Source organism: Ictalurus furcatus, chromosome 23 (genome assembly GCF_023375685.1).
Source record: "Ictalurus furcatus strain D&B chromosome 23, Billie_1.0, whole genome shotgun sequence".
Classification (NCBI taxonomy): domain Eukaryota; kingdom Metazoa; phylum Chordata; class Actinopteri; order Siluriformes; family Ictaluridae; genus Ictalurus; species Ictalurus furcatus.
Window position 1 is genome coordinate 18,993,620 of NC_071277.1, and position 21,234 is coordinate 19,014,853.

The following is a 21,234-nucleotide window of genomic DNA, read 5'->3' on the forward strand; positions in this document are numbered from 1 at the left end:
CATTGATAAAGTTTTCACCCTTTTCCCATACTGTTCCATGAAATAAGTCATTTCTAAAATGTATTAATTCACTAACCATTTATTAAAAAATTATTTTTTTACTGAGGTTATTTAAATAAACGCTACAGAAGTACAGGGTGTACTTAAACCACATCGTGACCTGTTTGTAATCATCCTTCATTGTGAGAATGTTTGCAGTCTGAGGTCAGTCTAGCCTCGTGGTTACCTGGACTCAAGTGTTCTATCGCAGACGAACAGAAGTGTTTTGTTTTTAAGAGGCGCACTGAGGTTTACGATATGATTTAAACACTCTCTGCCTCTTTATTCCCCTTTGCAGCAGTTGAGGAGAAGCTCAATCGTGTTTTGAAGGTAATGTTTTGTCTTTAGCAGAACGTTTTCTCTTTAGAAGGTTACGTTTTTTGTCTGTTGAAAGTTACATGTCGTCTTCGCAAGGGTGCTTTTTCGTATTTACGAGGTTGTGTTCCCTCTGGAAAGTGATGTTTTGTCTTTAGAAAGCTACGTTTTATCTTTAGAAGGTTACAGCGGGGGAAATGAGTGTAGGACGTGTCCATTTTTTTTTTCAGTAAATATATTTCCCGATGAGGCTATTCACATGAAATTCTCACCAGAAATCAGTATTAACTCAAGAAATCCGGAAATATAAAGAACCCACAATGTTAAAGTTCATAAATAAAGTTATGTGTAATAAAGTGGAATGACACGGGGGGGGGGGGGGGGGGGGGGGAACCAGCTGAAATCCGTAAGTACACTTTATTTATTTGTTCCACACTCTTGTGCGGGGAGGGGGAGGGGAAAGTGTTTCCGAAGACTTCTTTGGATAATGAAGGACTTTCAAGCAGTTCTACCCGGAACCTTTTGTGAAAGGGAAACTCTCTGATGTGGGTTTCTGCCTTGAAACTTTAAACGTTCCCTTAGAAGGACAAACCGAAAAACCCTCTGGAGTCATATATGCTTTTAGAAAAAAAAGTTTTCCTTATGGCTCCTTTGGATGGTTTAGGAGTCTAGTTTCCTTTGGGGGTTCTACTTTGTGGAAGAGAACCCCCTCTGGTGTTGGTTTCTACCTGGTACTATTAAGAGTTCCTCCAGAGGGACAACCTGAAATCCTCCCACTCTTAGAAAACTAGTCTTCGAGTTCCTCAAGAGTTCTCTGGATAGTTATGAATTCTAGTTTCTCAAGAGGTTCTAACTTGTATAGATTTTTCTGTGTGTAGTTCTCCTGGTGTAAGTGTGTGAAAACCTGTATGCTTTAAAAAGTGTGTGTGTGTGTGTTAACAGGGACTGTTCAGATTATGCCATCAGCTTTCACGACATCCAGCCTGAGAGGATGTACGAGCTGGAGTACTACGCTCATCACCTGCGACCTTTCGGATATCGGTACGGGTTTGAGCCGGCTGTCTCGGGGGTTTTAATGTGTCTTAAGGGGTTTAATGTGATCCCGTGTGTAAGGATTTGTGATAATAGCCATGTTGTTTAAGTTACTGACAGAAAACAGCTTGATTCTTGCTCAGGAGCTGAAAATATCTACGCGCTGCGAGTCATTTGCGCCATCGTTCACGTAAGTTTTGTCCAGTTTTGACGGCCATTTCGGATCGGTGATCGGGACCGTTTCTAGTTGATGTGTCTCTCCTCCATTCGAGTAGATGGATCTGGTCTTGTAGGACTGCAAATAAATACTCAGGAGTAGGAGTGTAGCCAAGATGGCTGCCGAGTGGAGAGGATTTACTTGTATTTACTTGACATTAATAATATGCATATCTAGGGTTGTCAGTGCAGTTCGTTCGTGACCTCAGCATGATAAGAAACGTCACCGCAGGTTCTCCAAATTCACAGATAAACTAGCTTTTAGAAGGTCCTGTCTGCCAGCCAATCATTATCCAGGATGAACGCGAAAGATAGGCAGCCATGGCCTTAACGTCAACACCGACATCCAGGTTTTATTTAGACTCTGAGATAAAAGAACAGACTTAAAGCTTCGGTAAGTAACTTTTAGTTGTAGATGCTCGACATCCTGTGGGCGGGGTCTAAAATTCTGAGCCCACTAGCCAAAATATTTCTAGTTTGCATTGGTATCTAATTTAATTCAAGTTATTTTTTCATTACCGAGTCTATTATCAGTGAAAAGTAAAATCTTAGAAATATTTATATTTACGTGGAAAATAAAATATTAAAAAAAAAAGCAATCAATTACGAGCACGTCGAAGATGAAGAATAACTTTATTTTATAACTTTATTTATAAGTGAACCGTGAACAATATCAGCTCAGACATTTTAAACAGTTTTTCAAACCAGCAAACCTGTGATGTAAACAAAGTCCTGCTCGAAAATGTAAATGAAGCGTAACGACTGACGGGATCGCTTTCCATTATCGACGTCGTGAAAGGCGTGACCCCCCCCCCCAAAATGGTGGAGTGATACGGTCGTCTAGACGGATGTCTTTCTGAATGATAATTACGTTCATGTACCCCTTTGTTCAGGGACGGTTCTCGCTGTCCCCACTGCCGCCCGATGTTACTTCGGGTGGTATTATCCACAAATCGCTGAGACCGAGACGTTCGGGCCTTCCGTCCACGCCGAGACGGCGTTTTTGTCCGGTCAAAAGGAGCGTTACGAAAATCCCAAGTGGATGAATTTGAAAACGGGGCTACTCGAAAACTATGACGTATTTTATTCGTCATAGTAGTATTTTGAATTAACGTCGTTTTTTTATTACGTATGTGCAGTGTTAGGGATATACACGTTTTCAGCGAGTTCATTTTTGGAAAACGTTTTCTATCTATCTGGATTAACGTACATGTAGCCTAAGCCTTTCTGTGGGAGAAGCTTGTTCGAACACCGACCTTGGAGTGGAATCTGCTTATATATATATATATATATATATCGAAATATTTCTGATGTGTTCAGTGATTCTCGTCGGTTTCGTGAATTTGTTGCCTGGTGCTGTATTTTTCATTTTGTATTCTTCAACGAACTGGAGAAAGAGTGATAAATGAAAGAAAGAGGGCGATATGAATAGATGGCCTGATGAAATGACTATTAATCGACTGTTTTCAAAAGATGTAGAAGATCATCAGTGTTCATTTGGCTAGGATTTACAGCAGCATGTACACTTCCCGGGAAAGAGACGGTAATGGAACAAGCTACTAAAACCTACTACAGGTCTGGTCATCTAGACGTGACGGAAACAGACATTTTAAAAACGTATATCATTTTGTTAATCACATCTCCGTTATATCGATGTTGAGAACTGTATATCGTACGATATTATAACATGTTCGCACAGTGGGGCTCGTTTATCACTCGTTTAATAAAGTCGGGTGTAAAAGTTTTTGTTAAATCGAACACGTGCTCACGTGCGTATGGCGTTAAATGCCGAACGGCTATAAACGATGGCGCGTAATTTCACGGCGCAGCCGATTCCCCTGTAGCCACGCCCTCAGAATTCCATATAAGGAGTCGAAAAAGACAAACTGACAACTAAAAGTGTGGCATGCGCTAAACATTCCGTAGACACACGCTACCTCTGGTTAAATCTTATCGAACTATACTCTATACAAGATTCAAACTCGATTTAAACTTCTTATGCGTAAATTTACGAAAACTCAGGAGCGATACGAACACCTCGTTTCTGGCGTAAATGCTCCTGTGAAAGATTCGATAAATGAGGTCCAGTTAGCACCTAGTTAGTTAGCACCTGTGAATGTATTCGTGTTCCTCCACCTCCTAAACCTCCCTGCCTTCAACACGCCGCTGCTCGGCTTTAATAAATATATAAGTATATACTCTTTGGTTTATAGCCTTGCTTTTTCATTACTTAATGGTCAGCGAGGCGGCGATTTAGTTGATGACGCAGGATTTCCGGCAGATGCTCTCTGTGTCAAAGCGATTACTGTTGCCGTGGCAACCTCCGAACCAGAACTGGGCGCAGGAGTTGGCCTTGGGTTCGTAATACCATTTCACCACGTACGTGCGGCACGGCCCGGGGTCGAGCGGCTGCAGGCAGGCGTCGTCTGTAAACAGAAGTGTTGCATCTGCAGTTTGATTTTCATCAAGTTTCAAGTTCGGAGCAAATCACATGTACGTCAGTGCGTTATCCATCTACAAACGTGTCCTTGTGAGCAGTGTACGTAATATTATGTCCTGGACATACTGTGTAAATTATACATAAAATCTTTCAATGAATGTGTAAGAGTTACCTTGGCTAAATTCATCCTGAATCAGTAGTAGGCGTGGCTCAGTGGTGATGCTGGTGGTGCGCGGTTCCGGTCTCTCTAAGGGTTTTCCTGGATCAGAATCATATGTGATGTGCCACAGATCATCCAAACTGTTTGGATTCTCCCCACTGAAGAACGGTGCTCTGGTGCTGTCCAAGATCCCTCCTGATGCTCCTGGCTCCTGATGCCCAAATAATACTGTGTTAATAACAGTATAATCTCTGATCTGAATATTATATCGTTGCTTTGGTTTATTATTAAAGCAGGTCTAGGATTTATTTTCACTATGAATAATGAATCATTTCAAATCGTTACACATTTCAAATCATTATTCCATGTGTCGTATAGATGTGAATCACATCAGTCATTATTTGATGCGTCATATAGACATGATTCATTATTCAATGTGTCACATGGATATGAATTATTATTCAATTTGTCATATAGAATCAGTTCTATTTGACACCTCGAATAATGATTCACATCTATATGACACATCAAATAATGACTCATGTCTATATGACGTCAAATAATGATTCAAAGCCATATGGCATGTTGTATAATGAATCGCATCACATAAAAATTCGCATCTATATGACACTGAATAATGATTCGTATATATAGGACATGTCAAATGGTGACTCGTGTCCACATTCAATAATGAATCACATCTATTTGACACGTCAAATAATGATTGATATTGCTATGACATGTCAAATAATGATTCACATCTATATGACGCACTGAATAATGAATCATTTCAAATCATTATTTGATGTTTCATGTAGACATGATTCATTATTCAATGTGTCATATGGATATGAATTATTATTCAGTGTGTCATATAGATGTGAATCAGTTCTATTTGACACATCGAATAATGAATCACATCTATATGACACATCAAATAATGAATCATGTCTATACGACGTCAAATAATGATTCAAAGCCATATGGCATGTTGAATAATGAATCACATCACATAATGATTCACATTTATATCCATAGAACAGGTCGAACAATGACTCACGTCCACATTCAACAATGAATCGCATCTTTAGGACTTATTAAATTCTGAAACGTATCTGAGTATGACGCATCTATGGAGCACAGTGAATAATGAATCGCATCTATTTGTCTTATCAAATATAGACTCATCTATATGACACACTGAATAACGCTCTCCTCTGATCTAGTCAAAAGAGGCAGATATAGACAGATATGGCCTACCTGTGTGTGGTCTGCTTTAAAGGTCGGGGTGTATGGCCTCCTCCATGATCCCTCATCGTAAAATGGGACTCCGGCGGTTACAGGGAGGAGATCAGGCTTGGGCGTTTGACTGAACATGCCGTCACTGTTCTCACATAGTTTCACCAACAGCTTACTCTCCAGTGCTGAACCAAAGAGAACACAATAAAAACAAACAGGAGGTTAGTAAGGTAGATATCATGAGTTTAAAGCCTGGAGATTTAACCCCTCAGGACTATGCGTATTAGCTATATAGATATAGTATCTTCTAAAGCTAACACAAATTAAATAATTAACTAATTGCAGGTAGGAACTAAAGTTGAAGAAATGTCGCACCAAATGGTGCCACTGGATTGGTCAGAGGAATCGTTCGAGCCAGTGGGATTGTTTTGTCGTTTTACCATTGTCGCTGAAATCGTGGCTCTGTGTCCGGTACGTACACGAAAGATGACCGGTTATCTGTCACTTTGTCGTTTGCAACTGAAATGCAAAAAGGTAACATACCAGTGAGTGTCCTGAAGTCACTAATCAGGAAGATGTGCTCCTCATCCGGATCAGAGGCGATGGTTTCCAGCTCTCTCTTGAAGCTCTCATAAAACGGTTCGCTCCGATTCACTACACCAATGACGAACATCTCGACGTTGCTGGAGTGTGCGTCTCGCACTGCATCGTCCAGCTTAACCACGTCTCGTTGGTCCATCTGGCCATCTGTAATCACCACCACCACTTTCCGAACTCCAGGCCGCGCCGAAAGGAACAGCTGATTGGCCTGATGGATGGCACTTCCTGTGTAGGTTCCCTCCCCCATGTAGGTCATTCGGCGTACGGCAGATTTCAACTCGTCAACGCTCAGGGGTTGATACAGGTCACTGATCACTGCAGTCATGTGGCTGTACAGCACAATCCCGACATGTGTGACATTGGGCCTGATGGAAACGCGGTCGATCAGGGCATTCACAAAGTCCTTCATGATGTCGAAGTTGTCAGGACCCACGCTCTCTGAGCTGTCGATCACAAAAACCAGCTCCAGGGGGCTGAATCTGCAAATCACGCCACAGCCTGAAAGAAGAAATTGTTCTTAGGATTATCGAAATGTAAAAAAGAATTTAAAAATGCAGACTTTGTCTCAAGATGCATTAGTGTGCAGAAAAATTAATGACATTCCTTGTCTTTTTAAGAGAAGACTTGAAAGATTTTGGCAACCGGATCACTTGATTGTGGAGTATAGTCCCTTGTTTTTGGACTTTGCGCATTTGTTGGTGCTTCAACATTACCATATTTAAAGATGAGAAAACTGAATGGAAGATGGCAGAAGATATGGTTTAATGCTTGGATTATGTACGCTTCAGCATCCTGCCTTGCAGACTGGGCTGTTTAGCACCTAACCACTAGGGGGCTCGGGGAATTCGAATTTATTTGTTAGCATGATTTTGCGTTACGAAGTGCATGTAAATAGACTAAATGGAAAAAACTCACCACAAATGGATTTAATTAATTTGACAACTTCTTCTCTCTGCAAGACACGGCACAAAAAAAAACAAAACGTTACACACATCATCTCACATCAACGTTTAGAAATCTGTATGCTTCCCAATGGCTCGATCACACTTACAGTGAGACCGGTTTCTCCTTTTTGGCCTGGTCTTCCCTGCCAAGTAAGCACATCACGTAAGGGTTGCAAAATAATAATAATAATAATAATAATATACATATATATATTATATAATATTCATATATATATATATATATTTTCATTCATTATGAAAATGTATTCATTGAAAAGTATTACATTTATTTGACCCGCATTTTTAGATTTCAGTCATTTTTTCAAGTGAAATCCAAATACAAATAATATATATACACATGCATAAGAATATTCACAAACGTTCAATACCCCTGGCCCTGTTTGTCCTGGTTCCCCTTGTCCTCCTTTGTCCCCTTTGCGTCCTCGTTCTCCTGTAAATCCACGGTCCCCCTGCAAAACGGTCCAACATTACAGTGGTGTCCACGTCTTCTTATAGAACAGGACATGAACTCATCTTACCTTTTGCCCAGGTAAACCCTCTCCTGGGGCTCCTCTTGGTCCCACTAATCCCTGGAATCCAGGCTCACCCTGGACAAAATAGACATGCAGATAGTACGGGCCTACAAAAAAGCTCTGTCACGTTTCACATTCACAATATTATAGTAGAACCACTCGACCAACAAATAAAATCCATGTTATGGGGATTTGTACTGAATACTGAAGTACATCTTATACATCTTGCCTTTGGGCCTTGGATTCCCTCTCCTGGGAGCCCAGGTGGGCCAGGTAGGCCAGTCTGACCTATAGAACCCTGCAAATCAAATGAAAACCTCATTATTCCATTTGGTCACAAAAACTGCACGGAGATTATTAGTGGACTTTTTCATGGTGTGCACTGTCGAAAGTTTAATATAAAAAAGCTGATGTTAATATGCTATGCAAAATATTGCTGGAATAATTATCACTTTTATTATCAGTTTTAATTATCAGTATTATTTTCTTATATCCATCTTTTCTATTTTTTTTTTTTTGTGGACCCTTTATTTAGAACATGTCATCTGCCTTGGTACAACCGTAATTTGAAGCCTACCGGTAATCTCCAAGTAACAGAGATAGGAAGATCTGAATCAGAGGCTAATGTTAGAGTAAATTACTAACCTTCGGGCCTAAACGTCCAATTCCTGGTGGTCCCATTGGCCCTGGAGGACCCGCAGTACCTCGATCCCCCTGGAACGGACCGCAATCGAAATTGGTTCAAACTGGAAACTATATATATTTGAAATAAATCAATCTCTGCCATCGGGATTAAGGCCACACCTTTTACACGAATCTGATACTGGAGCAGAATATCACCAAACTATGTGATTTGGATGGAGAAATATAAATTCTGGACTTCTATATTATAATGTCTTGAATTCTATTTGAAATTGAAATTCCACAACGTGAAAGAAAGAAAAATAGCTTGAATCTCAGGTTTACTCTTAGAGCAGCTAGGGAGTGACTGAATTAATTCATACCTTTGGTCCTGGAAAGCCTATCCCCTCTGGACCGGGCTCTCCAGGTAGTCCTCGGGTGCCTGGAGGACCCTGAAGATGATGTAGTGGACAACAAATACAGAGGGAAGAAACAAGTAATGTAGCGTTTACTACAGCCGGATTGTCTGAACTGATCTTCTGGTGATTACGAAACGTATATTTACAGGTGGTCCAGGATAGCCGTCTCCCTTCAGCCCTGGTTCTCCTAAAGGTCCAGGTAATCCTTGTTCACCCTTAACGAGAAGAATGCGGAAAAAAAAAACGAAGCTGGATACGACAAACACATCGCACTTTTCTGAACTCACATTCGGTCAGGTTAAAAAAAAAAAAAGTGTGTTTTTGTTTAAATGTGAAATAGTAAATAGTTTAAAAGTGATGGGGTGTGCAGAGCGAATCATAGTGTTATATACTGTATATATTTTTAAACATCTACTATAGATTGAGCTTTGTTTGGTGCAAAGAATTTCCTAGAAATTAGTCTCGGCTACAACCAGTTCAGTGATTAACCCTGTGCTAGTTACAACCGATACCACTGGAGCTACGTAAATCAGACGAGAAGACACTAATCTGTACGTTACCTCTAACATATCTAATGGTTTTGATGTTATTATATAGATGACTTTTATAATAACATTTGTTTAGGATTTGACCTTTGGCCCAGGGATCCCTATTCCTGTTTCTCCAGCAGGTCCTGGAAGTCCGGCTGGTCCAGGATCCCCCTATGGAGAATACACTCAGAGTAAGATGCCAAAATCTGGGATTATTCAGCACTATATACTGTATGTATGCACCTGTATGTCTGCTAGCCTTACTGCACTACCTATAGGTATCTGTCACAGAAATTTTAACCATAAATTTGCAAATCTCAATTACCTTACTGCCTGGTACACCCCTTCCTGGAGGTCCAATTACCCCAGGAAGCCCCAAACCTCCTGGTTCTCCCTATAGAACAGAAGCAGATATATGTAAGGCACAATCTGATTCCACCCCTGAGTTCAGATTTGCATTCTCAAAGGGGTAAAGCAGTATAGACAATTCATGGTATGAATTTAACCATCCAATTCCATTTCATGATTTTAGTTAGAGCAGTTTTAAACAGGATGATATTGAATGTCATATGACTCCACAACAGGAGGACTAGGGCTCCTAACAGGAACCTTATTAAACTAAACAGGACCTTGTAATAAGTTATGGTAGCTTATCTAAATAAAATAGCTGCAGGTTTCTTGACTATTAAATGTCCTACCTTGAGCCCCGCTGGACCCATTGGTCCCACGACTCCTGGTTGTCCTCTTGCTCCTCTAGCTCCTTGCTCTCCCTTTAAGATTAAGGCATGTATGATTTGAATATCATTGTTTACAGGTCATATGTCTTATTTAAACTGCTATACTGTTTTGTGATGCTTTATGAGGACCTAAGAAATGCCTGAGAGGACATCATATAAACCTTTTCTCCAGGTAGACCTTTACCAGGTAGTCCCTCTAGTCCTCTAGGCCCAGGAACACCGATTTCACCCTATATTGAGAAGATAAAATATGGTCAAATATTGCATTCCGGAGCAGAAACAGCTTGGTTTTAAATCGGTTACGTGAACATGCCAACCTTTGATCCTCTTGCTCCGTCTTCTCCTGGAGCACCTGGCGCTCCTGGGATACCTCGAAGGCCAGGCTCACCCTACAGCAGAGACATGTTAAAGGCTAAATTTGGAAATAGATGGCTGTTGCATCATCAGGAATTAACTCTATTGATCTCCAGACTACAGGGCGAGTAAGTTTATATTGCGCCAATTGGGAACCAATCAGATTACTTTTAATTCGATCGTTGGATAAGGACTTTCACCAACCAAAGCAGTAGGTCACAGTAGTTACAGTAGGTCCACCAAAGTTCAATTATCCTGTCTATTTGAGTATACTTTTAAGTGGTTCCTCCAGCACTAACTGTGTAAAATTACCACCCCTCAAGTCCAAGTCAAGTATGAATCATCTTACCCACACATCCAGGTCCAGTCTAAAGTCTCTAAGCTAAGAAAAGTAACTTTAGTAAAGTCCAAGTCCTGAATCGTCCTACCTGAAATGCAGTAAGATGTAGTTGAAGAATATTGAGGAAATACTTATTTACAAAGTCCATTTCTACATGTTTGAGTACGCAGAATTATAGGTCCAACTCAAAGTCTGACATTTATAATCTGATGTCCATGGTCACAGGTTAAATATATGGGTGTCCAAGTGATTAAAATCAAGGCTTAAACCCAAATTAGAGGCTCCATTACTCCATCCATCCCTTCCGTCTCACCTTGGCTCCCGGCTCTCCGACGCCTTTCTGTCCTGGCGGTCCACGTTCTCCTGGGAAGCCGCGGTCTCCCTGTGGAAAAAACAGAACATAGCCTCCACCTGGTGTTTCCAGCAGGAACTGCACTGTTTCCATGTTTCATTGTAATTTAATGAACATTGTTACACAAGGACTCTACCTTGTCACCAGTGATGCTAATCCCTGGGATCCCTCTGGGACCAGGAGGACCTATTGGACCCTGGGTTCCCTACATGTGTTTTGTTGTAGCGTTGGCATGAGGGTGAAGGCAAAAAAAGAAACGTATACACTGGTCAATTCATTGCTTTATCAGTATCTGAGCAGCATTTCTATGGAATTCTCATTATATGCTAAAATGTAAAACCTTTTCTCCTTGAATTCCCAATCCAGGAGTCCCGATAGGACCAGGAGGCCCAGGAGGCCCAGCGTTACCCTGTAGGATGCACATTTGATTAATAAAAATAACCTTTAAGATTAAAAAATGTAATTATTATTACTGTGTTATACCTTTTCACCATTAAAGCCAAAACCTGGTGGTCCACGAGCTCCAGTAGAACCATTATAACCTCGATCCCCCTGAGATATAAACCAGTTTAGATTTTCATCCTATGCTAAGCTGTGTATTTGAAGTTGGTAAGCTGGAGTAATAAGGGGCAGACTAGTCAGCATCACAGTGTAATACCATTGGTATATATAAATGCACCAGATCTTTAAAGCAGTGCTGTGCTCACCTTTGGCCCTACTAGCCCCTCTCCTGGGAAGCCAGGAACCCCTTGAGGCCCTGGAAGTCCTGGTGGTCCCTTCATTAATAAATGCAGTCATTATTGCATTATTATTGATAGATTCATGCTAAGACATTTTGGCACATTTTTGTCAGTACCCACTTACAGGTTGACCTGGTTGACCTGTTCCGATTGGACCTACAGGGCCTGGTCTTCCCTGGTTTCCTTTCTCCCCCTAGAACCATTGCATATCCATAATTCAAAGTTACACACAGGTAGCAGGACATTTTTGCAGGTAATATCTTTGTTTGTTTTCTGTGCAATAATTACTGAAGGAGGTTGCATTTAGTAAGCCCGTATGAGACTGAAAAGGATTAGCCATATTTACTTGTCAAGACTAGACTCTGTTCTAATCAAAAGGATCCCTTTAACTGGTACAATCCTTTACTAAAAAGTGAATCTTATCCTAACTCATTAACTTTAATTTCTGACCTTTAATGTATACAATAAATCACATCGCTTCACCTTAGGACCGGGAAATCCAATGCCGATATCCCCTCGAGGTCCAGTTGCACCAGGAAGTCCACGATCTCCCTACATGCAGATTAAACGTTAAGACTTGCAAATGAATAAAATAGAAGTTAGTAAAGACTGAGAATTGAACACGAGGCATGAGGAACAATTTTAGCTCAAACTGCCACAGGTTGCTAATGTTAGCTAAAACTGCCAGTGGTTGCTAATGTTAGCTAAAACTGCCAGTGGTTGCTAATGTTAGCTAAAGCTGCCACAGGTTGCTAATGTTAGCTAAAGCCGCCAGTGGTTGCTAATGTTAGCTAAAACCGCCACAGGTTGCTAATGTTAGCTAAAACGGCCAGTGGTTGCTAATGTTAGCTAAAACTGCCACAGGTTGCTAATGTTAGCTAAAACTGCCAGTGGTTGCTAATGTTAGCTAAAGCTGCCACAGGTTGCTAATGTTAGCTAAAACTGCCACAGGTTGCTAATGTTAGCTAAAACTGCCACAGGTTGCTAATGTTAGCTAAAACTGCCACAGGTTGCTAATGTTAGCTAAAACTGCCAGTGGTTGCTAATGTTAGCTAAAGCTGCCACAGGTTGCTAATGTTAGCTAAAACTGCCAGTGGTTGCTAATGTTAGCTAAAACTGCCACAGGATGCTAATGTTAGCTAAAACTGCCACAGGTTGCTAATGTTAGCTAAAACTGCCACAGGATGCTAATGTTAGCTAAAACTGCCACAGGATGCTAATGTTAGCTAAAACTGCCACAGGTTGCTAATGTTAGCTAAAACTGCCACAGGTTGCTAATGTTAGCCAGAACTGCCACAGGATGCTAATGTTAGCTAAAACTGCCACAGGTTGCTAATGTTAGTTAGATGGAATACATATCACGCTAACTTGATGAAAACATTTCACAAAATGTCTTCAGTACAATTATAAAATTATGCATATTTTAAAAAATACACTTCCGGTCAAAAGTTTAGGCACACTCATTCTTTATTTTATTTTTATTTTCCACATTTTAGAATGATAATAAAGTCATCAAAACTAAGGAACTATGGGAATTATGTTGTGCTAAAAAAATAATTTTAAAAAATAATAATAATTTAATATTATCTTCAAAGTAGACGCCCTTTTTGCCGAGAATTTCCAGAAATATTTTCTTGGCGTTTTCTCGACCGGTTTCTTGAGGGATCTCCCTGAGATGTTTTTTTTTTAAACAGTATTAAAGGAGTTCCCACCTACGCTGGACACTTATCGGCTGATTTTCGGAATATCTCTCTCCGAGTCGTCTGTTTAAAAAAATATATTATAAAATAAATTACATAATAAATAAATTTACAAACATTTTTTTCTTCTAGTTTGCCCTCATTGTGTCATGTTCTAACATGGCATAGCTGTAAGTCTGATGGGTCAGGTGCCATGAATTCTCTGGCTCCTACAAAATTAAAATGTACTCCTTTGACCTTTACTGAGAATAAAGCTATCTTTCATTCACACTTGCATCTGAATATGATATGGAATATTCTCAAAGCGCTCTTTGTAGAACCGTGTATGCCCTCGCAGCGATTTTATTTTGGTATGGAAACCCCCTAGAAATGTCAGCTATAAATAATCCACAGATAAAAGCAATAATACTCGACTGTGTTACGCATTGCGCAACAAACATCGTTCTCTTTTCTGCCAAAGAATTTCAGTAAGCTGTTCTTACTTTGGGGCCTTCCTGTCCTTCAGGTCCTTCGTCCCCTGCTGGCCCTTGGGGGCCCTGAATAAGAGACAGATGAAAAGCACTGTTTCAAACAGTTAACATTGTAGTTCGTGATCACTGACGACTGCTTCCGCTATTTATTACATATATAGACGTATTATCCTGCTGAAAGAGGCCACTGCGATTAGGGAATACTGTTGCCACGAAGGGGTGTATTTGACCTGCAACAATGTTTAGGTAGGTTGTATGCGTCAAACTAACATCCACATGAATGCCAGGACGCAAGGTTTCCCAGCAGAACATTCCCCGGAGCATCACACTTCCTCCGCCAGCTCGCCTTCTTCCCGTAGTGCATCGTCTTCCCCGGGTAAGCGACGTACACGCGCCCGGCCGTCCACGTGACGTGAAAGAAAACGTCATTCATCAGACCAGGCCACGTTCTTCCATTGCTCCATGGTCCAGTTCTGATGCTTACTTGTTCACTGTAGGCGCTTTCAGCCCACAAGACCTGCCGTTTTAGAGACGCTCTGACCCAGGCGTCTAGCCATCGCAATTTGGCGCTTGTCAAAGTCTCTCAGGTCCTTACGCTTGCCCATTTTTCCTGCTTCCAACACATCGACTTCGAGTGTTCACTTGCTGCCTAATAAATATATCCCACTCCTTTACAAGTTCCACTGTAACCAGATAATCATCCGTCAGTGGTTTATGTATTATATATCTTATGTTTTCTGACATCTTCACAACAGAGGATTTCTCCGTTTTTTACGGTTTCTTGGTAACATGGCAAGCTGAGTTTTTTTTCAGAGAGAGAGAGAGAGAGAGAAAAGAGAGACTCTGGTGATGGGATGACTGTTCAGAGCGGCTTTAACGTAAGTGAATTTTGACGTTCAATAATCAAACATACATAGTAGTAATATGTCAAACAAAAATGGGCTGTGGTGTACAAGGAATCAAACATTTCGGGACGTGCTGTTATTGGAAATGACTCGACTTTGGGATGGTGACAGTGCCTTCAGTATTATCTATAATAACTGACGTTAGTATAATCTATAAATGTAGTAGATAATATGGTATATAGAGAATCAACTGATGTATTACTCAGTATAACATACTGTAAATGAAACGAAATCGAGTCATGCTAAATGAGGTCTCCGATGTTTGGACCGTCCTGTAGGCTGTGATAACGTCGGTCCTCCCTCCATCCGCAAAGCCAGACACGTCTACATTTCCCCGTCCTCACTTTAATCCCAGCGAACAAAGTCTAAAAAAAATAATATCCCACATATCTGCGTTCACCGTGTTAACGTGCCCATTGGTACGGGATTACGAGTGATCCTCTGCTCACATTCCATAAGTGCAGGTTGGAGGACGAGCGCCGTTATTTCTCCTATGGTTTAATTTACTACCGAGTGTATAATAGCTATAAAAAAAATGTCTTTTTAAAACTCCAAATCTCCATTTAAAGGGATGGAAAAAGTGCAGACAGAGACAGGATCATGGTTCTAAATGATGTTTATATGATTTTTACCTGCTCTCCTCGGACTCCTCTCGGTCCTGGGGGTCCTTCAACGCCCTGAGAAGTACAATATTTCACCAATCGAATACATAATCATCATTAATAAAGGTCTCTGATGTAGTTTAGGGACACATACCTTATCTCCTTTTGATCCAGGAGGTCCACATTCTCCTCTGTCACCCTAGAAGACACTCACAGCTTCACTGATCACACACAGTGAGTGCAAATGGTGTGTTTGGAGTTTACACTTCTCTATAACATGACAAATTGTGTTTTTTTTTTGTTGTTGTTGTTGTTGTTTTGTCTAATACTATTAAGTTATAGCTCTTACCTTATTACCTTTGTACCCGGGTCGTCCCTAAAGAAGACACACACACACACACACACATGAATAGTGATACACACGGGTACAATAGTGTACAAGATCTAGAATGACGAATGCCGTTCTGTAGGATTTACCTCAGGCCCGTCCGGTCCCGGAAGTCCTGCAGGTCCGGTGTTTCCCTGCGGTGAAGTGAAAGAGGAGGGATGGAGGGTGGTTATTATCCGCTAGATTCGCTCTTACAAACAGAACTGTCTTAGAAATGTGTGTGTGTGAGTGAGTGTGTGTGTCCAGGTAATGATGTTCAATACAGTACGATGTGTGTACAAGTGTGTGTTGGTGTACATGCATGTATATCTGTGTGTGTGTGTGTGTACAGAGAGAGATACCTCACTGCAGTTGAATGAAAATGATGTACAATACAGTACATGGTGTGTGTGTGTGTGTGTGTGTGTGTGTGTACTTCTTTTTGGAAGTTGAGTACAGTTCATGGTGTGTGTGTGTGTACACATTCTTTGTTGTGTGTATTTTCCTAACGAACTGTTAGATTACAGTCAGAGTTGTTTTTCCCAGTTCACCTTTACACCTTTAGTTCCCGGCAGTCCTTTAATCCCCGCATCTCCTTTCTTCCCCTGAAACAAACAGCATGAAGTTCTTCACTCATGCACATCACTCCCTGTAAAACCCCACGAATCATCACTTCAGTATGGTGGGTGTTTCACTCACAGGGGTTCCCGGAACTCCTCTCTCTCCTTTCTCACACACACACGCTTGCACTCGTGGACACTGAAACACAAAACCCGGTCAGTAACACACCAGTGTGTGTGTGTGTGTGTGTGATGCACAGCTTCATAAACTGACTGAACTCAGACACTTACTTCTATATTGGCCACTTTTTTCTGCAAAAAGAAAAGAATACAAGGAGAGATTAGAATACATTTCGTAAATGTTTCTGAAGCACGTTTTTAGCAGAGATGTGTCGTAAGGGTGTAACACAGTTCCTGTATCTGTTAACTTAGCGTTCAAATATGCCTATCTGTATTGGGATTTAAACTGAAAGTGGGTGTGGTCTGGACAGGAAGGCGCCATGTGGATCAGGGGACTGATATTTATAGTTGATAACAATATCATCCACATGATATTGTGTTTTTAGGTTTGTTACAGTCCTGAAAAATCTGGGGATGCAGCGATACTGCTAGCGATGCTGCTAGCCAAAATGGAGGCCTTCGTGCACCATTACATAATGACTTTAGGAAACCTTCGCTGGAATATTTTCCTTTAATGATGATGTCTTTTGATGGAAACACACACACACACACACACACGCAATGAATGTACAAGTGAATATTTTTAAATTTTTTTAAAATTGATTAATTGTTTTGTTTTGTTTTTTAGGCGTGAGGAGGGACACAGTGGCTTACTGGTTAGCATGTTTGCCTCGCACCTCCGGAATTTGGGAATTTGAACCCCGACTCCGCCCTGTGTGTGCGGAGTTTCCATGTTTTCCCAGTCCCATGCTTCAGGGGTTTCCTCTCCCACTCCGAAGACATGCGCTGTACGCTGGAGGAATTTCCAAATTGCCCGTGGTGTATGAATGTCTGCGATTGTGCCCTGAAATGTTTTGGGACCCCGTCCAGTGTGCCCTGCCTCGTGCACCGAGTCCCCTGGGATCGGCTCCAGGCTCCCCGGCGACCCCTCGTTGGATAAGCGTTACGGAAGACCTATGGATGTATGTATTCATATTTGGTTGCATCCCTAACGTAGCAAACATTCACACAGCGTCTGGAACATTCCACATTCCGCAGACCGTATCATATCCGCGGTTCAGGTTTTAAACCTTCGTGGTGTTGATATTGTGATGTTTGTGGTATCAGTTAGCAAGTGTTGACGCTCTCTTATATTAGCACATGACATTTTCCCGCTTGGAATCTTTAATCATCCCAAACACAGCACAATCCACTCCATTGTGGGTTCAGACTTGACCTTTAATGTGCGACATTTATGTACGTGGAAGCTGGCGTACAGATAATACTTAGAATGCTTAGATTTTCTGTTTTGTTTCGTTTGGGTGCTAATATCTAATATAATATAATATAAGTAGCTTGTTTCACAGAATGTCGAGAATTGCTGTGATTTAAGAGAAATAAATCTCTTCAGGACGCGCTTTTATTGGAAAATAATCAGCATTCGGAACTCTGCTTTGCATCGGCCGCGTTACAATATCCTGTTATTGATTATTTGCCTATAAGCGCACACTACGGGGATCATTAGAAATGCATATCAGGAGTATTTAGCTTACGAGCTCCTGAAGCAGTCTCTCCTCGAGGTCGGGATCGTTGAGGTTGTGCACGAACTGCTGTGCCGGACTGCTAGCCATGACTCGCAGCTTGGCGCTGTTTTGGCTGCCCTGTGATGACAAGCTGATGGTGAAGAGCTTGATGTTGTGACCTTTGGCCTCAGAGGTCGCAGCCAGGATGTCGGGACTCCGTGGATGGTCGGAGCCGTCAGTCATCAGGAGCATCACCCTGACGTTCTTGTCGTCTGTCTCGCGTACGAAGAGCTCGGTGGCGTTCCCGATGGCGTAGGATGAGTACGTGCCCTGTCCGATGTAGGCCATGGAGTCGACGCTGGTCAGGAAGTTGTCCAGTCCACGCCAGTCGGAGAAGCTCTGCACGATGGACACAGAGCTGCTGTACTGGAGAGCGGCGAGGCGGGGCATCAGGTGCCAATCGCCGACCTGCATCTTCAGCACCCGGGCACCAAACGAGCGCACAAAGTCCTTCTCTTTGTCAAAGCCGTACGACATGGCGCTCTCTGAGCTGTCCAGGAGGAAGGCCAACTCCAGCGCACACACCAGCACTGCTCATGGAAGACATAAAAATCCAGTCCAAAGCTTACGAACGGGAAGAACATGCGTGGGTGCTAATCATTTTAACATCTGTTTCCAACAGCAAGTTTCGCACAGACTGGGAATCTATCAAATGAGAAAATACACCAAACACAACTTCGATTTACCCTTTCGGTCTTTTGTGGTCAGGTTGTTCGATTGGTTTCTTCTGTTCTGACTTTGGACGTCGTGTGACAGGAATAACAACGCGAAGCACAGCGGCGTCACGCTCCACGGCTTAGCCTTCATGTTTAGCCTAGAAAGGAAAGCGTGAGAAGGGGTTAAAGGAATAGTTTGAGCAAAAATTACACCATCTCTCCGTTATCCCAGAGGCCGTCCAAGTTTTTCGTAGTTTCGTACTGGAACTACGTAGCTCAGGACGGAAGCTTAAACGCTCCCGGTTTAGCAATGTGAATATTTTCATGTCTAAATCATTACTTCCGTAAAGTAGGAGAATAAAATGAAATTTAAATCAGTTCAAATGTAAACCATATTATCATCTGAATCGCTCCTAATGTACAATTTCACTTTAGACCAAACTTTCGACCACGCCCCATGTCCAAGTCCAGTTTTAAAACCTTTTTCTAGATAAATACGGAATAAAACACGTCCATGTCATGCGGTTCTAGGAAAATAATCAATCATGGGGTGGTGTGATGAAGAGGAGTTACTATTACCACCATCTTTATTTATTAATGAAGAACACATTGTACTTTTTACCCATTTATAGTTATCCATTTATAATAAAACAAGTTCGTTTACGGCTAGAAACAGTTGTTCCCGCACCATTCTCTCTTTTCTCCCCCCCTATGTTCATGTAAAAAATAAAAACAACCCACAGCGTGTCATTTTACCGAGATAACGCAAAGCGTAAACTCCTCTGTTGTGAAAATGTTGGAAAACTGACTACATTTTTAGCTACAAAGCGCTGACACTGGAGACTCCTTCCAGAAAAGTTAAATAGAGAAATGGACAGCGCTAAAAATTATATAAACATCTTAACAGTTTACGTTTTCTCATAAGATTGTATGGAACTTTTTTATTTTACAGAAACAATCCCAATGTTGGTCTGATAATATAGATCACTATATATATATATGATTATATATTTACTGTAAAAAATGTTTGTTCTCCTTCTTAAAGTAACAGTTGCACTAATTGCAATTCCAAAAATAATAGTAAGAGTTTAGATAGTTTTAAATGTATCTTGAAGCCTTAACAACATGCATGCACACGGCAGAGGAATAAAACATTATTGGAACAAGATGTTAAAGTCATCACGTCTTTTAGTTTCTTACCTTTCGTATCACGCAGAAACGAGTGATTTGATATCAGTAATCCTGTCACATGCGCACATGGATCTGGCATGCTGATGGTGCAGGAGGTATCATACTGTCCTGGTCCTGACTGCGCCTCAACATCTCCCCGGTTGCCAGATCATCAAAGGAAACCTCCAGTAGGATTTTAAAATCTTTCGTAGATCATTATAAAACATAAACACACACTCATTCAGAGTACATGAAGCATCCTTATGGATTTCTGTTCAACCCAATAATATTAAGGTCTTATATCAAACGTTATTATAAACATCTTATATAAATAGTTATATATAATTAAACGTTAACACATTTAATATTACATTTAATAAAAAAATATTTAATGTTCGTGTTATATAACCTTTTCAACATTGAATTTATTAAATTAAGGGGAGGAAAAAAACAGTCATTGAGGAGAAATTGTTCAATCTGGTGCCCCTTTGATTATTAACAGAATCTGAATATTGAAGGTTGCCAGGTTTGTTGCATTTCTCCCAGATGAGCTGCTGTTGTATGGACTGTGTGGGGGAAAAAAAGAACTATTTTGCCATTTAAAGCATTTATATATTGCACTACTCTCACCACATCTGAAATTCAATAACAATACATTTTTTTTTTTAGCTTTTGGTATTTTTATTACTTGTTTTATTTCCATTAGTCCATGAATTCACAGTGTTTTATGCACAGTTGTTATGAAAGATTTGTGTGTTGTGTTGATCAGGATTGTCTTCCTATATGTATATGTATAAATAAATGCACTCAGGACATTTTTCAATCAGGTTTAAATCCACTCCGTGAGACACTTTATCGAATCTGAGATGCTTTGTAGATGAAAAATGTGAAATGCATCTGTCTTTTGCATTTAAATTCCCAGCTGTCTCGAAAAAGGCTGGCAGATTCGCAATATTTAATCATGCATCCGTTTTAGATTTTAAAAAAACACAAAACAACAACGACAATTTAATATGGGGAACACAGGAAGATGTGTGTTGAATGTATGGAATTCTTAGACCTTGTTGTTGATGTTCTTTTCCCGTTAGAGCTTCCCGTACTTCCCGGGAAATCACCTGCCTTGCTCGTGCTGTGTCATTTGTCTCTGGGGTCTTCACTTGTATTATATTTAGATGCTTTCCAGGTATGTCTACACTCACTGGTCACTTTATTAGGCTGTACACCTGCTCATGAAATTATCCGATCAGCCAATCATGTGACGGCAGCAAAATTTTTATAAAATCGTGCAGATTCAGATCCAGAGTTTAAATGTTATTCTTTGTTTTTTTTTTGTAGCAGTTGTATACAGTGTTTTTCTATCACCCTGCTCAGCAGCAGCTAAACTCAGAGTCATGATACTCTACACACAGAAACCCAACAGTGTCCTAATTAGTCTTATAACAGATTTGCGG

The 21,234-nt window shown here is 40.9% G+C and overlaps 1 protein-coding gene across 1 annotated transcript; it reads right to left on the bottom strand.

The window, feature by feature from the left end:
* Positions 1-1,983: 1,983 nt before the first annotated feature.
* On the bottom strand, positions 1,984-20,012 carry col28a1b (collagen, type XXVIII, alpha 1b). The gene is made up of 35 exons (XM_053611871.1): positions 19,814-20,012; positions 18,644-18,771; positions 17,928-18,487; positions 16,507-16,527; positions 16,355-16,414; positions 16,207-16,260; positions 15,766-15,810; positions 15,638-15,664; positions 15,443-15,487; positions 15,319-15,363; positions 13,794-13,847; positions 12,095-12,163; positions 11,736-11,804; positions 11,579-11,647; positions 11,355-11,423; positions 11,212-11,280; positions 11,008-11,076; positions 10,833-10,901; positions 10,143-10,214; positions 9,987-10,055; positions 9,787-9,858; positions 9,414-9,482; positions 9,191-9,259; positions 8,705-8,773; positions 8,523-8,591; positions 8,164-8,232; positions 7,748-7,816; positions 7,525-7,593; positions 7,375-7,455; positions 7,093-7,128; positions 6,957-6,993; positions 5,985-6,539; positions 5,463-5,626; positions 4,215-4,413; positions 1,984-4,028 (listed from the first exon to the last, which is right to left on the bottom strand). The coding sequence occupies exons 2-35, from the start codon at positions 18,762-18,764 to the stop codon at positions 3,856-3,858; spliced, it is 3,456 nt and encodes a 1,151-aa protein (XP_053467846.1). The 5' UTR covers positions 18,765-18,771; positions 19,814-20,012; the 3' UTR covers positions 1,984-3,855.
* Positions 20,013-21,234: the final 1,222 nt, after the last annotated feature.

Excerpts from the sequence above, each read along its gene's own strand:
- col28a1b (XM_053611871.1), bottom strand. The coding sequence starts at position 18,764 with ATGAAGGCTAAGCCGTGGAGCGTGACGCCGCTGTGCTTCGCGTTGTTA. Across the intron at positions 15,488-15,637 it reads CCGGGTACAAAGGTAATAAG|GGTGACAGAGGAGAATGTGG; the intron begins GTAAGAGCTATA and ends AGTGTCTTCTAG. Across the intron at positions 9,859-9,986 it reads AAGGTCTACCTGGAGAAAAG|GGAGAGCAAGGAGCTAGAGG; the intron begins GTTTATATGATG and ends TTAATCTTAAAG.